At 48.8% G+C, this 17,094-nt stretch overlaps 1 protein-coding gene across 1 annotated transcript; it reads right to left on the bottom strand.

Moving 5' to 3' along the window:
* Positions 1-7,637: 7,637 nt before the first annotated feature.
* Positions 7,638-8,567, bottom strand: LOC311427895 (olfactory receptor 14C36-like; the record flags this gene model as incomplete). Its single annotated transcript, XM_084539482.1, has 1 exon — positions 7,638-8,567. One exon carries the CDS (start codon positions 8,565-8,567, stop codon positions 7,638-7,640), a length of 930 nt encoding a protein of 309 aa, XP_084395608.1.
* Between the last annotated feature and the right edge of the window lie 8,527 nt (positions 8,568-17,094).

The raw sequence follows: 17,094 nt of genomic DNA, 5'->3' as shown, positions 1-17,094 counted from the left end.
GTCACTCCATTGCAGAAAGCCACCAGATTGGTCAGGCACCATTTATCCTTTGGTGAAGCCATGCTGGGTGTCTGAGATGACCTCTTTGTCTTGCATGTGCCTTGACGTCGATTCCAGGAGGATCTTTTCCACGATCTTTTGAGGCACAGAGCTGAGGCTCACCATTCGGTAGTTCCATGGGTTCTCATTTCTACCCTTTTTAAAAATGGGAGCGATGTTTTCCTTTTTCCAGTCATCAGGGATTTCACCCGACTGACAGGACTCTTCAAATATGATGGAGAGAGACTTGGCAACTACATCAGCCAGTTCCCTCAGGACCCTGAGTCATCAGTCCTCATAGACTTGTACTTGTTGAGTTTCATCAGGTGTTCTCAAACCTGCTCTTCACTTAGAGTGGGTGAGACTTTGCACCCCCAGCCTCCATCTATTGGTTCAGAGAATGAAAGACTTGGGAAGCCTGACTGGCAGAGAAGACTGAGGCAAAGATATTGTTGAGTACCTCTGCCTTCTCCATGTCTGTCATTACCAGTTCACCCTTCTCATCCATCAGAAGGGGATGCACTCTCCTTGGCCTTTCTTTTATGAGCCATGTATCTATAGAATCTCTTCCTATTATTCCTTGCATCACTTGCCAAGCTGAGTTCCATCCGTGCCTTGGCTTTCCTTATCCCATCCCTGCACATCCAAAACTGAAACATGTGAGAGGGCCTGGGAAAAGTAACCCTGGATCCACAGAAGCCATTTGGGAAACAAACCTTGAAGGTAGGAAGTGTGATTAACGATTCTGTAGAGGTAAGAGGGGTCATTTAATGTAGGTGTTACAGTAACACTGATTTAAAACAGTAATGTATTGCCCTTTCCTTATTTGAACCAATAATTTTCATCTTTAAAGCTAAATGCTCCTCCAATACTCTGAGAGGAATCCACTACTCTAATGCCTGAACTTAAAGTATCCACTGAAGAAAAACGCAGCCTATAGACCCTTTTCCTTACCTTTTCTCTCCTGCTTACCCTAATTCCTTCCCTAAACACTAGCATTAAAATGCACTATTTAGCTCTAGAGAAGTTGTTGGCAGGCCTAAAAAAAACTTAAAACACAGGGCTTGCCCATAACCTTATGACAAACCTGATGGCCACAGAAGAACACCAGAGATTCCCATTAAGCCTGTGTTTATCCTCTAACTTAGACTGGTGAGCCCTAGTCCCTAAAGGACTAGAGAGAGGTCAGCCCTACCTCAGGATGTCCTGACCCAGCAGGAGGAATGTGACCGTGGAAGTGACAGGGCAGCAACATGATCATGTTATGGAAAGGGGCTGGGAGGTCACTTGTGTGATCTCCCTTCCTTGAGTTGGGACTCAAGGCCAGGCCCTTGTGATTGGTGACAAACATCCAGTTTGTCCACACATTAGTGTCACCTTCACACAGCTTTTGTCTCCTTGTCCTCACTGCTTCCACTGTTCTGCTTTAATGAGCTCCAAGGGAGGCTGTGTCAGTACTGGCCCTCAGGAGGACACTGCAGGAAACTTGCCTCTGACTTGGACTTCTGGAGAGATGTCTTCAACTGTCTCTGAGTGCCTGAGGTTTGTGGGCTCATCAGCAAAGCCCCCAGAGGGGTGATTGCAGTGCCTTGGGCTGGTGCTGTGCTGCTGAGCTGGGCCGGGCTCGTGGGACAGAGAGAGCTGCTGGAAAGAGGGCCGTGGTGCAGAGAGACAGCTGTGCCCAGGAGCAGCTCCTCTGCACAGTGCAGCAAGGCTGGGGGCTATGACCGCAGCTGGCATGGGGAGAGGAGAGAAGGAGAGAGGGCTTGGATCCTGTGGTTCCACAAGTTTCACATACACCCAAATCTCAAGCCTGTGCCACACTGCTGCTGGCCTAGGCCTTTTACTTCAGATGGAGGCCTTTTCCTGCAGCATATACCACATTCATCATGGCACAAAAATACTGTTTCTACACCAACGTTCTGGAGCCTCCTTCATGTTAGGCCACATTTCAGTGTCCTTCGTGCTGCTTGCAGGGTTTTGTCTCATGGATGAACTGGATCACAGAATCCCAGAATCATCTAGGCTGGAAGAGACCTCCAAGATCACCTAGTCCAACCTCTGACCTACCACTAACACGTCCTCCACTAAACCATATCACAAAGGATCACTGAGTATTCTGAAGCCCAATACCATGCTACTGTTGTTGTGATGATGATGATGATGATGATGATGATGATGATGATGATGATGATTAATATTATTACTGTTATTATTACTTAGCCTCTGAAGCACAGAATCGGAGAATCATACAACGGTTGAGTTGGAAAGCACCTCGACGATCATCTAGTTCCAACCCCCCACAGGCAGGGACACCACCCCCTAGATCAGGTTGCTCAGGGCCTCATCTAACGTGGCCTTGAACACCCCCAGGGATGGAATATCCACAGCCTCAGCCACAGCATTCCACTCCCTGGAAGGCAAGTCATCAAGCCCCATAGACTTGTACTTCTTGAGCTTCTTCAGGTGGCATCAAATCTTCTCTTCACTTACAACAGGTGGGAATTTGCACCCCCAGCCTCTACCTATGGGTTCAGAGAATGAAAGACTTGGGAAGCCTGACTGGCAGGGAAGACTGAGGCAAAGAAGTTGTTGAGTCCCTCTGCCTTCTCCATGTCTGTCATTACCAGTTCACCCTTCTCATCCATCAGAGGGGGTACAATCTCCTTGGCCTTTCTTTTCTGAGCAAAGTACCTATAGGATCTCTTCCTGTTATGCTTTTCATCCCCCGATAAGCTGAGTTCCATCCATGCCTTGGCTTTCCTTATCCCATCCCTGCACATCTGAAACTGAAACATGTGAGAGGGCCTGGGAAAAGTAACCCTGGATCCACAGAAGCCATTTGGGAAACAAACCTTGAAGGTAGGAAGTGTGATTTTGCGTAGGTGCAGAGCTGATGGGCACATTGTGCAGCATGCGCCTACAGACCTTTGTGTCCTTTTCCCTCCTGACTACAATGCCACTTCCTTCTCAGGAATGGAGCAGCCAACAGAGGTGAGACAGATACACTGAGATGGTAAATGTCATCAGAAAGCTGATCCCAGTAAGATATGGGAAGGTCAGGAGCAGCCTGAACAATAGCGATGTGAGATTTTGGGGTGGGAAGAGGAGCATGACAGCAGAAATTAATGATTTCATAGAGGTAAGAGCATTCATGCAATGCTGGTAGAGCAGTAAAACTGACTTAAAACAGTCACATATGGCCCTTACCTTACTTGAGCCAGTAATTTTAATGCTAAATAAACCTAAATGCTACTACAACAAACTGAAAGGAATCAATTTTCTCTCTTGATAACCATAATCCTTTCACTTAACAAATACATTAAAATGCCTTATTTAACCCTAGATTCCTTCGTAGACAAAAAACACTTGTAAACCACAGAGCTTGTCCATACCTTAACCACAGACCTGACACAACAAACAGAACACGAAACAATCCCACTAAAACTTTGCATAATCTCTAAACCAGAAAGTGAAAAAGAGATACCGAAGGGGCTAGAGAAAGCTCATCTCTACCTCAGGATCTCATGGCCCAGCAGCAGGAATGTGACTGTGGCAGGGACTGTGAGGTCACTTCTGTCTCTGCACTTGATAGGGCAGCAGCAGGAATGTGTCACGGAAAGGGACTGTGAGGTCACTTGTGTCTGGAGGTGGCAGGTCACCCTTGACTTCTCCCTGGGATCTGCACTTTTGGGCTGACAGCTGGCAGTGGCCCTGAAAGGCCAGCAGAAGGCACCTGCTTGGCATGCTGACTGGGGGATCCCCTCTGCCTCTAGACCCAGGAGGACCCAGGCAGAAAGAAGGCCCCCAGATGGGTTGTCCTGTCCCTTCTGCTTGAGTCCATGAGTGGGCAGCAGGAGGCACAAGGCTTGGCTGTGTGTAGCCAAGAAGCTGCAAGGCCAGCAGCAGGCCCCTGGCTTGGAAGCTGCTGCTGAGGTGACTTGTGTCTGGTTGGCTGAGAGGCCACAAGGAGCCTGCTGGGTTGGGATGCCTACTTCAGGAGGGGTTTCCACCCTTATGGAGCTTTCTTTGGCAGTAGGAAAGAACAGAAGAAAAAACTTCCACAGAGTGCACCTTGGAAGTTAAGCATTGGCCACGAGGAGGAAGAAATGTCCCTGAAAGTATATTGCTGTGGTGCCAGAGGTCACGCTCTGATTAGACCGTCACTTTGTCTTTCAAGATGAGGGCTCACGAGACATCAGTGAAAGGAAGGCATGAAAGCAAGATGGTGAACTGAGATTGGTGTCTGCAGACTTCAAGGAAATAGGTCAGACTGTGGCACATGATAGGAAAGCCTGCAGAGGGGAAGGCAGAGGGTGCTGGTAGAAATGGCAGGCCCAACAGCCCTGAAATTTCTGTCCTCTTGGCTAGAGTTTATGAGGAAATATATTTTATTCATTGTGATGAGGCCTCATCGATTCCTTTCAACCCTGTGCAGCACCTTGGAGGTGTAACACCAGTGTTGTTCTCATGGCATCACACTGCCCACCACATCCCACAGACCCCAGCAAGAGCCTTGAGGCAGACGTGGGGTGCATGATCTCCTGTTGCAGTGCCTGGGGCCAACCATTGGCCCATCTGCATCACCAAAACCAACCAAGACTTTTCTCAGCACAGTGCTTTGCCTGTCTGTAACCATGGCCTCCAATTATCTGCCCTAACAGGGCCCTGGGGAGGCTTTGTTAGTAACAGCCCTCAGTGGGGCCCATTAATACTCCAAGTCACTTCAGCTTTTCCTCCTGACTTTACTTTCTCTAGCAGTTGCATCATTCCCCTCTCAGTACCTGAGCTTCATAGACTCAGCACCAAAATACACCATGGAACTCATTAAAATGCAGAAACTCCTAAAATCTCCTCCATAGTTTTCTTCAAGTCTTCACAGCTTTTGCACCTAATTGCAGAACTTGCATGGCATACTTAAGGTAGAAGATTTAAAAAAGCACCTAATAAAAATATCTTCTGTTTTTAAAGGGTGAATTTTACTGCGTTTCAGTTTTGAGAATCATTCTACTATTGCTATTCATCCAGGGTGACTTCTTTGGAGAACTCCATTGGGAGGAAGAGGAGAGTCTGGAGGTCTGACACCTCCTCTGCCAGCAGTTGTCTTTGTCCCTGTAAGTGCAGCCCAGCCTAGCATGTGAAACCCTTTCTAAGATAAGTCAAAGGTTCCTTGGGAAAAATAATGAAAATAAAATAAATAAAATAAAATAAAATAAAATAAAATAAAATAAAATAAAATAAAATAAATTAAAAAGATTGAAATGACCATTGAGTCCTGAGAAATTCAGCCTGAATCTCAGTAGACACCTGGACATCCATGGACTCTCTTGGATCGTCTGTGGAAAACTCAGGGTGAAAACTAAAGAAAATATATTTTTATTGGCTGTAGCTGTACCCATGATCTTGGCCTCTTTGGGAAAATTTTCCCCTTCCAGACACAGAAACCTAAATTGAGTAATGTGAAAATAGCTGCCAGTCAATAGAGTAGGGCAAAGTCATACTTTCTGTGCTGTAGATGCAGAAGGCGAAAAGAATTCTGTTATGCCTGACACTACTCTGGGATGTGTAACCCAGGTCAGGCAACTTTACCTTAGTGCTGACAAGTCCATCACTATACCACACTCCCAAGCTCTGCATCTACACCTTGGCTCTCCAGTCGATGACCCAGCTCATGGATGGCAATCAGGGAGTCTCGGTTAGCATGATGCTGCCTCAGGTGCGCCACCATGGTAGCCATTGGCACCTGCTGTTCTTCAACCCTCAGCAAACCCCCAACAGAAGGATTCTGTGGAAGGCCAAGCAAGGTAGACAACTGTTTCATGTCCTTTGTCTCTAAGGCAGCTCTGCCAAAGCCCCACCGGTGGTGCCCTCTTGGAACTCTGAATTCCCTCTCCTGAAGCAGTTTATGCCGAGGATGCACATAGCCTCTGGGCCAGTCCCAGTGGGGTGCTTTTGCCATTCCTTCCCAGTTAGACTCACCTCAGCCTCCAGTACAGTTATGTATTGGGTTCCCCCTGTCACTCCAGAAATACAGGTGGGTTCTACCTCTTTCTAGCTTGATGGCATTAGGGTACTCTGTGCACCGGTGAGTACTGATGTATCAGTAGAGCCTGATACATTTGTGGGTCTGATGTACCAGGCCATTAACTATACCCAGTCCAGTAAACGTGATTGTTCCTTTCTTCCCCGCCTCCCCCTGGCTGGAAGCAGAACCCCTCTAGTCCTGCTTATAGTATTCTTTACGGTGTCTGGTAGACGAACCACTGGAAACACGTCCCACCACAGCACAGTCATCCCACAGTACAGGGGACAGGGCGATGCCAGACAAGGGATGCATTACAGTGCAGGAATTGTGGCAAAACTCAAGCTGAAATACTCAAGACCATGACAGTTGAAATGGCTGAAGCAGAACCCATCTGCGTATCCTAGTTTGGGAATCATCCCCTTCCATCAGGGATATGAAAGTAAGAAATGTGAAATGCCCCATCAGGTCAATGTGGAAAAAATACTCAGAGGTTTTGTGCTGGAGTGGCAGAAGGGAAAAAGTTTTGCATTGTGCCTCAGACTAATCAAGGAGACCTAATGCAGTTCATCCCTGAGATAAAGCAAACACTCTAAGAATTGTGAGGGATGTTCAGTTGTGGCCTAACATGAAGAAGAAAGTTGATCACTGGTGAAGGAACAGTCTTTTCCTGCCATCACCAATCTGGTTACACAACCATCAGAAGAACGTCTCTGCAGTATTTCCAAACCAGCTGGACACCGGGTGCTCATGGTGCAGAGGATCTTTTGGGGATGAACTCATTCATGATGTAACCCTGAGGACAATGTGGAGCAAGGACTACATATGTCAGCAATACCTCAACCCACCACAGTATTTCCTCCCCCTATCTCCCTGTCCTGCCCTTCTTTCCTTCAGAATTAGAGTCAGAAGGGGGCTCTGGAAGTTTCCAGTGCTAAGATCTGCTCTGAGCAGGGAGAACTTTCACATCAGATCAGGCTGCTTCCTCAATGCTTCCTCCTCCTCACTTTTGAAAGCCGTACTCCTAGGGGTGTTAGCTGGAAGGCCAGTTCTCATTCAGTGGTGCTACAAGACAGCAGTGCGGAAGAGAAGTGAGACCAGCACCAAAACGACCATGTCCTGCTGCTGTCAGTGTTTGTGGGTCCAAGAAAGTGGCAACCCTTACTCAAAGGCTGCAGGCAAGGAGTGCCTGCCAGGGCAGAAAAGGGCAGCCCCAAACAACACCAGGGTTTTCCACCACGTTGCAGCAGGGATCTTCATCCCACAACCACTGCTGTACCTGAGAAGAGTGTATTAGAAATGAGATCCACAGAAACTGCCTACCTGCTGGTTCCTTTATTTAGTTAGTTACAAAGAGCTTAGCAGCACCTCTACATGAAGTCTTTGGCTTAGAAGAAAAGGTAAAAGGACACAGAAGAAGAAAAATATATTAAATTTATAAAATAAAAGTATAAAGAAATATTTAGCATATGGAAATAATATTGAAAAGAATGAACAGTTTTTGAAATATGTGAACAAAGGTGTTTCTGCTTTGTCCAGGTATACTTCAGGGAGTCACATGCAGAAGATCGGTTCCTCATTGAAATACTGAATATTGCAATAACATCCTCAGTGCCTCCTTGAGCTCCTTATTCCTCATGCTGTAGATGAGGGGGTTCAGTGCTGGAGGTACCACTGAGTACAGAAATGCCAACACCAGGTCCAGAGATGGGGAAGAGATGGAGGGGGGCTTCAGGTAGGCAAACATGCCAGTGCTGACCATCAGGGCGACCACGACCAGGTGAGGGAGGCACGTGGAAAAGGCTTTGTGCCGGCCCTGCTCAGAGGGTATCCTCAGCACTGCCCTGAAGATCTGCACATAGGAAAACACAATGAAAGCAAAACAACCACAGCCTAAAGAAAAACTAAACAGAAGTGGCCCAACTTTCCTGAGGTAGGCATCTGAGCAGGAGAGCTTGAGGATCTGGGGGATTTCACAGAAGAACTGGTCCACAACATTGCCTTGGCAGAAGGGCAGGGAAAATATGTTGGCCGTGTGCAGGACAGCATTGAGAAAGCCACTGCCCCAGGCAGCTGCTGCCATCTGGGCACAAGCTCTGCTGCCCACGAGGCTCCCGTAGTGCAGGGGCTTGCAGATAGCAACGTAGCGATCATAGGCCATGACAGTGAGAAGATAGAATTCTGATACAATCAAGAAGACAAAGAGAAAGACCTGTGCAGCACATCCTTGATAGGAGATGGCCCTGGTGTCCCAGAGGGATATGGCCATGGCTTTGGGCAGAGTGGTGGAGATGCAGCCCAGGTCGAGGAGGGCGAGGTTGAGGAGGAAGAAGTACATGGGGGTGTGGAGGCGGTGGTGGCAGGCTACGGCGCTGAGGATGAGGCCGTTGCCCAGGAGGGCAGCCAGGTAGATGCCCAGGAAGAGCGCAAAGTGCAGGAGCTGCAGCTCACGTGTGTCTGTAAATGCCAGCAGGAGGAACTCACTCACAGAGCTGACATTGGGCATTTTCTGACTCTGGATACAGCTGTCTGCTGAAGACGAGAAGGGAGAACAAAGTTAGAAGAGGCTTCTCTGAGGAAAACCTATTGCAAGTTTAGGAGCACCACCCAGCCCAACCCCTGTCTATGCAGCTGAACCTTTCTGCATCTCTCTTGCTTGAGCTGCAGCTGGTGCTGGCTGAGAGTGGCACTGGGAGCAGGGGCTGCTGTGGGCTGCACAGGACTTCTTCCTGCTGTGCAGCAGGGGGAAGCAGGAACATGAGGGAAACTCTAGTTCAGTTCACTGATCAGGTCAATGGAATTTGCAGTGCTGTTTCAAACAATGCATCTCAATGCAGAACAGAGCTTCAGATGCCACTGCTGAACACTGCCGTTCTCAGCTGCCCTGTGTAACCCATCTGTGACCTTCAGGACCATCCCACACAGGTGTTTCCCTGAGAAGAAACTGAAGACAGTTGAGAGCAGAGAAGTCCCAGTCCCAATGCAGCTGGACAGAACCCTCACATTGTCTATGGGTTGTGAGCAAGTTCTCAGCTCTTCCCTCCTAGCCAGAGGTGCCGAGGCTTCATTCCAGCTGCCCTGCATCCTTCTGGAGAGCAGCACGCAGCCCAGGAGGATTCCCCACAGACAGAGCTGGATATTTGCAATCTGGGGTGTCCCAATATCCAATCTGCATCCCCTGCAGTGTCTGATAGAGGCTTGGCCATCACACTCTTGGCTGACTAAGGGTAGCTAGGTTATGACACTCCAAGGGGCTTCTACCAGACTTCCTCACATCGCAGGGCAACCCAGCAGGACTCTCAAAGCCTACTGCATTGCCCACTGCCCTCCCAGAAACAAGACCCAGCACGAGACCCTTCCAGGACCTGCAGCTGCATGGCCCTGCAGCCAGGCACTTACCTTGTCAAGGGCTGTGCAGGTTTCTCCTGCAGGCAGCTCTCAGCATCCTCCCACTGCCAACTGCCTCCAAGCCCTCTCTCCTTCTCTGCTCTCCCCATGCCAGATGCGGTCAGAGCCCCCAGCCCTGCTGTGCTGTGCAGAGGAGCTGCTCCTGGCCACAGCTGTCTCTCTGCTTCATGGGACTTTCTGAAATGTGTTTTCTTTGTCCCACGAGCCTGGCCAAGCTCAGCAGCACAGCACCAGCCCAAGGCACCGCAATCACCCCTCTGGGGGCTTTGCTGATGAGCCCACAAACCTCAGGCACTCAGAGACAATTGATGACATCTCTCCAGGAGTCCAAGTCAGAGGCAAGTTTCCTGCAGTGTCCCCCTGAGGGCCAGCACTCACACAGCCTCCCTTGGAGCTCATTAGAGCAGAACAGTGAGGACAAGGAGACAAAGGCAATGTGAAGGTGACACTGATGTATAGGAAAAGTGGATGTTTGTCACCAAGCACAAGGGCCAGGACTTGACATCCATTCCATTTTAAGGGGGATCCTTTCCCTTCACACCTTGCTCAGGGCTCTTCATGGGGCAGTGGGAGATGGGGATGTGCATTGCCAAGTGCAGGAGGATGGTACGACCCCTGCCTGCTTCATGGGTGGGGGCGAGGAGGCAATGAGGCCCTGGTGCTTTAACGATCAGCTGTCTCCTCATAGGCCTCAGTGGCAGAGACAACAGCCATAGCCATGGGCACAAAGACCTGGGTCCTGTTGGGACTTTGAACCTTGCCATAGCCCTTGCTCGTATCCAAACCATTATGGCCTAAAGAATCCCAGACCTTCACCTCTTTACCAGCTAGTTGTAGGCACTTGTCCGTCTGGTATCACAGCAGACCTGAGCTGAGTCTGATAACTCTGATCTTCTTGGTGGCCATGCTCCTTGTAAGGCAGCTCTGTAGGAAGCTGGTCTGGTTCCTGGTGAGCAGGCACCACTGCTCGTATGGCATCCCTCGTGGTGCCCAAGCCCTCCTCCACCTTGCCACTGCTCACTCAGCAGGGTCCCAGTCTGCCCTAATGCATGGGGTTACTCTTCCTCTGGTGCAGGACTGGGTCCTTCTCCTTGTAAACATCAAGAAGATACTTTAGGCAAAATCCTGCAGTTTCTCAACATTCCCCCACACTCATGCTCCTTTCTGTCAGCTGTTCATGTCTGCAGGCAGATGCTTCAACCTTTGTGTGACTGTGCTATCTCTGACAAGATAGTAGCATTATGAGCATTATGAACGTTTGGATAATACAGGAGTAACCAGTTGAATGGAACTGTATCACAGAGTCACAGAAAAACAGTGGGTGGAAGGCTGCCAGAGTCTACTTTTTCTGTTCTTCATTCTCATGCATGCTGTCAGTTTGTCTGGAGCTGTGTCCTGAATGTTATGAGGCTGTGCAGGTCAAAGTTCAAAGGCCAAAGCCCAGCTGGAACTCCATCTGTCTATGACTGTCAAAGACAATAAAGACTGCTTATAGAAATACTTTAAATAAAAGAGGATTAATGAGAATCATCATCCTTCATTGGACATGGGGGAAATCTGGTAATGATCTCGAGATAAGGTAAAGGCTGAGGTACTTAATGCCTTCTTTGCCTCAGACTCTAGCAGCAAGACCAGTTCTTCCCCTGCATATTTCTTCCACAACATGGCCACAGCAATACTTCTAAGGTGCACTTTGTAGCAGTCTTTTCTTTCCTGCTCTTTCCTACTAGCAAAGGAAGCTCCATCAGGGAGGAAACCACTCCTGAAGTAGGCATCCCAACCAAGCAGGCTCCTTGCAGCCTCTCAGCCAAGCAGACACAAGTCACCTCAGCAGCAGCTTCCAAGCCAGGGGCCTGCTGCTGGCCTTGCAGCTTCTTGGCTACACACAGCCAAGCCTTGTGCCTGCTGCTGTGTAGTCATGGACTCAAGCAGAAGGGACAGGACAACCCATATGGGAGCCTTCTTTCTGTCTGGGTCCTCCTGGGTCTGGAGGCAGAGGGGATCCCCCAGTCAGCATGCCAAGCAGATGCCTTCTGCTGGCCTAGCAGGGCCACTGCCAGCTGTCAGCCCAAAAGTGCAGCTCCCAGGGAGAAGTCAAGGCTGACCTGCCACCTCCAGACACAAGTGACCTCACAGTCTCTGTGAGATGTTCGTGTTGTTGCCCTATCAAGTGCAGAGACAGAAGTGACCTCACAGTCCCTGCCACCATCACATTCCTCCTGCTGAGCAATGAAATACTGAGGCAGAGCTGACCTCTCTCTCACTATCTAGGTACCTGATTTTCTCTTTTTGGGTTAGAGACTAAGCAAAGTTTTAGTGGGAGTGTGTGTTGTTCTGCTTGTGGTGTCATGTCTGTGGTTAAGGTATGGATAAGCTCTACAGGTTAGGGTTTTTTTTTAGGTCTGCCAAGGAGTCTAGGGTTAAACAGAGAGTTTTCATGTTACTGTTAAGGGAAGGCATTAGGTTTAGCAAGAGAGAAAAAAAAAAAAAAAAAAAAAAAAGAATAAGATTCCTTTCTGAGTACTGTAGTAGCATTTAGGTTTAGGCATTAAAATTACTGGCTCATGTAAGGTAAGGGCCGTTTGTGACTGTTTTAAGTCAGTGTTACCACAGCATCCACATTACATAAACCCTCTTACCTCCATGAAATCATAAGTTTCTGCTGGTCATGCTCTTCTTCCCAGCCTGAAATATCTCATCTCTATTGTCCAGGCTGCTCATGACCTCCCCATATCTTGTTGGGATCAGCTTTCTGATGACATTCACAATTGCAGAGTATCTGTCTCACCTCTGTTGGTTCCTCTATTCTTGAGACAGTAGTGGCATGGTAGTTAGAAGAGAAAAGGACACAAAGATCCTTAGGAGCATCCTGCATAATGTGCCCATCAGTTCTGCACCTCCACAAAAATGCGCTTCCTACCTACAAGTTTTGTTTCCCAAATGGCATTTATGGAATCAGTTTTTTTTTTTTTTTTTTTTTTTTTTTTTTTTTTTCTCATGCATGGTTCTGTTTTGGATATGCAGAGATGGAATAAGGAAAGTTAAGGCATGGATGGAACTGACCTTCTCAAGGGATGCAAGGAAAAATAGGAAGGTATTCTACAGATACACTGCTCAGAAAAGAATGGCCAAGGAGAGTGTACGCCCTCTGATGGATGAGAAGGGTGCACGGGTAATGACAGACATGGAGAAGGCTGAGGGACTCCACAACGTCTTTCCCTCAATCTTCCCTGCCAGTCAGGCTTCCCAAGTCTTTCATTTCCCTGAACCTGTAGATGGAGGCTGGGGGTGCACCTGGTGGGAGTGAAGAGCAGGTCCAAGACCACCTGATGACACTAAACAGGTACATGTCTATGGGGCCTGATGACTTGCATCCCAGGGTCCTGAGGGAACTGGCTGATGTAGTTGCCAAACCTCTCTCCATCATACTTGGTGGCTGATCATTCTGCAGAAGAGAAGGCTCCAGGGTGACCTCTTTGTGGCCTTTCAGCACTCAAAGGAGACTTCTAGAAAAGATGGAGAGTGACTCTTTGCTCAGTCGTATGACAGGACAAGAGGGAAATGTTTTTAAAGTAAAAGACTAGAGATTTAGACTAGAGATTAGGAGGAAACTCTTCACCCAGAGGCTGTTGAAGCACTGGAACTGCTTGCTGAGAGACCTTAGGTATGCCCCATCCTTGGAACTGATCAAGAGCATGTGAGATGAGGCCCTGGGCTACCTGATCTCAAGGGGGGCATCCCTGCTTATGGCGTCCATGGACCGGGGCTTGGAACTAGATGCCTCTAAGGTCCCTTCCAACAGGAGCCATTCTCTGATTCTATGGTCTCACGAGCTATACCTCAAGCATGACTCCCATCCCATCAGCCTTCCTGTGGTCTCTCACCTGACCAGAACAGAAGGTGCCTCACCATCATCTTCAATGCCTTGTGCATGCTTCTGCCATTTACGGTCCCTATCAGTGCCACATTCCTCCTGCAGGTCCGTCAGCTCCATGGACAGAAGTGACCTCCCAGCCTCCTTCACAGCCATGGGCCTCCTGCAGGCCCAGCAGATCCTGAGGCACACCTGACCTCATCCCAGTATTCCCAGACAGCTCCTCCTTGTGACCTCTGATCTGCTCACATACCTGTCACCTCACATGCCTCTTCCAATGCCATGGGACTGCTGCAGGACCTCACAGTCCCTACCCTACCCCAAGGGGACAAGCAGCTGCAGTTAGGTGTAGGAGTGGGGTTGAGGATGAGATGTGCTGTGTGCATGGTGGAGGGCTTTGAGGGTTAGATGATCAGGTTAATGTTTAGGGATTAGAGGTCACCTTCTAGGGTCAAGGGAATGGCAAGTGTATCAAGGGAGGGATTGGTGTTCTGCTCAAAGTGCCTGCTCAAGGTCTGGGATAAGGACAAGTTTTGAGGCTTTTAGTTTAGGTTTGGTTAGAGAGCTAGGTTTAAGGCTGGCATTTTCATCAATCCTTAGTTAGTCTTAATCATTCTTCTCTTTACCCTTCTTGTAGAAGATGCCTTTTACCTCTGCCTTTTCAAAATCCTGATCAATGTCTCTCCTTTATCTGGCCTTTCCAAGGTCTTTGAGATAGGTCTTATAACAATGTCTGCAGCTCCACCAGCACCTCTCTAACCCTTTCCACATCACCTCTAAGCAACCTGAAGAGTGACCAGGAGGATGATGTTTTCTTGGCAAAGGGTTTAGTTAAAATCTCTGAGGAGGGCTGTTATGGGCTTCACACAGACAGTGATGGCAGTATCACAGAAAACAGTGACACGTGTGTGGACAGAAGAGCAGGTGGATAAGGCTTTGGGCCTGCCAGCACAGGACGTACACACATGAGAATTGCATGAGAGGGAAGAGGAAGATTGGATCCAAAATGTAGATTATGAAAGGAAAGACCAAGAGTATCACCGTGGCACTGCAGGACAGCTCCAGCAATGGGGCAGAATCATAGAAGGTGTCTATGACACTGGGGCCACAGAACTGTAGCTGGGCGGAGGAGAAAAAATTCCTGTACATGAGAGAAATTCCCCTGGTTCAGGTACAGCTGCCTTCTGGAGTCAGAAATTCCACTTCCTAAATCTTGCAGAGAACAGGAATGGCATATAGCCCAGGGCTGACCGTAGGACATGGCCCCCAGCAGGAAGCACTGCGGTTATGCAGAAGGTGCAGCTGAGAGTGCTGCCACCTCTGTGAGCAAAGGGGGTGCTGTCCCCAGCCAGGAAGCTGGCCAGCATCTGGTGCACGGTGGTGGAGCTGTGCAAGGAGAACAACTCTCCCCAAGGAAGAAGGCCACGGGCATCTGCAGGTGTTTGTTGGCAGGCACCAGCACAGTGATGAGGGTGTTCCACATCCCAGTCACCGTGCTGGATATATGAAAGAGGAAGAGATTTGTGTATGAGTAGAGGTTCCTGCAGATGGACAGCTGGGAAAACTCAATGAACGGTGTCTTAGTGTCTCATTCCCTACATGGAAATATTTTTAGAGCATTCTGGTCCCCCCTCTCTTGTTAGGACACCAATGAGCAAGATGTTAGGACACCAATGAGCAAGTGGGTACATACCACGTGCAACCCTGTAGTTTTGATCGTTTGACCATGGAAAGACCATGAGAAAATGGGATGGAAAAATCTACTTCCACCCTAGAGGCACGGATACATGAAGCACAAGGAAAACCTTTCGCTAAAAGTGGTTCTTCTGAGAAAATTGCTGCTCCAGCAGGCAGTCCTCCAAACAGTGTAATGAATACTATGAGCAAGACGAGAGAGGCCCTGTCTCAATCCAGGGCGAGGGAGAGGAGAATCGAGTGTATTGGACTTTGAGGATTATTAGCCTGACAAATCAAACTCAAGAGTTAACTGTATTGGAGGCTGAAGTGAGTCTAGCTGGGAAGGAGTGGCAAATGCAACCCATTGGGACTTGCCTGGAGGCTCTGTGCAACCTTGGCATAGACTACTTCAGGAAAAGATACTTCAAAGATCCACAAGGGTATCGGTGGGCTTTGGCATAGCTGCCTTGGAGATGGAGGACATCAAACAGTTGTCTACCTTGCCCACTCTCTCACAGAACCCTTCTGCTGTGGAGGTGTTGATGGCCAATGAGCAGCAGGTGCCAATCGCTACCACAACAGTGCACCTGAGGCAGTATTGCACTGACAGAGACTCCCTGACTCCCCTGCATGAGCTGGTTCATTGACTGCAGAGCCAAGGAGTGAGAGCCAAGGCTCTCTCACCTTTTAATAGTCCCATATAGACAGTGCAAAATTCTAATGGTAAATGGAAGATAATGGTGGACTTCTGTGGCTTGAATGAAGTCCCACCACCACTGAGTGCTGCTGTGCTGTGCATGCTAGAACTTCATTCAGTATGAACTGGAGTCAAAGGCAGCCAAGCGCTATGCCACTATTAATATTGCTAATGCGTTTTTCTCCATGCCTTTGGCAGCAGTGTGAAGGCCACACTTTGCTTTCACAAGGAGGGTCGTCCTGTCCACCTAGAATCTGGTGCCCCAGGGCTGGAAACAGACCTAATATTTTCAATGGGCAGATCCAGACTGCCCTGGAACAGGTGGAGGCATCTGAACATCTCCAAAGCATTGATGTCGACATTACATGGGGCAACACAGATCAAGAGGTGTTTGAGAAAGGGAAGAAAATAGTTCTAATCCTTCTGAAAACTTGTATTGCCCTAAACCACAGTAAGGTCAAGGGACCTGAACAGGAGAACCTAGTCCAGGTTGGCCAGGTTCAGGGGGACATCTGGCTGGGGGAAAGTTGGGAATCAGTCAGTGGCTGATGAGCAATTGCATTGCGCATCACTTGCTTTATACATTTCATCATCGTAGTAATAAATTGCATTATATTGTATTGTTATTGTTACTGTTATTCTTATATCTTCATTTTCTGTCCTTTTACACTGTCTATATTTCAACAAATAAGCTTTTGAATGGTAGGTGTAAGCTAACAACTCTGTGATGTTTAGGTGCCCAACAGGTTAAAACATGATTGACAAACAAATTTTAATAGCACAAAGAACACTTCTAAAATGTGTCTCTCCCGTGTTCAGAGAGGAGCAGTCAGTGATGACATCAGTCTGCCTCAATCAGCACACCCCAGCAGAGACCCTGCTGCCTTGGGGAGCTGTCAGACCTGAGGCCTTGGGGACACCTCGAGGGAGCCCTAAGGCACAGAGCAAGCGATGCCATGGTCGGGTGCTGTGCTGCTGAGCTGGGCCGGGCTCCTGGGCACAAGGGGAGCTCCTGGCAAGCGCTGCAGAGAGACAGCTGTGTCCAGGAGCAGCTCCTCTGCACAGCACAGCAGGGCTGGGGACTCTGACTGCAGCTGGCACACAGAGAGGAGAGAAGGAGAGAGGGCTTGGAGGCACTGAGGAGCGCAACAACAGAGGGCAGCGTGTGGGAGGAAACATCTGCAGGCTCTTGACACCGTGAGGCTCTGGCAGCAGGGCACTGCAGGTGGGGTTGCCAGAGGGGTCTTCTACAGCTGGCACATCCAATGGCTGATAGCATCTATCAGGATGGGTCTCTCTGTTTCTCCAGTGAGGAGTGGAAGATGTTTTAGAGAATGGCATTTATACGGGGTCATTTCCAGAAGAAGATTGAGGCTT

Source organism: Aythya ferina (genome assembly GCF_964211825.1).
Source record: "Aythya ferina genome assembly, contig: HAP1_SCAFFOLD_29, whole genome shotgun sequence".
NCBI lineage: Eukaryota > Metazoa > Chordata > Aves > Anseriformes > Anatidae > Aythya > Aythya ferina.
Note: the sequence above shows the minus strand (reverse complement) of the source record. Positions and strands in the feature narration are given on the sequence as shown.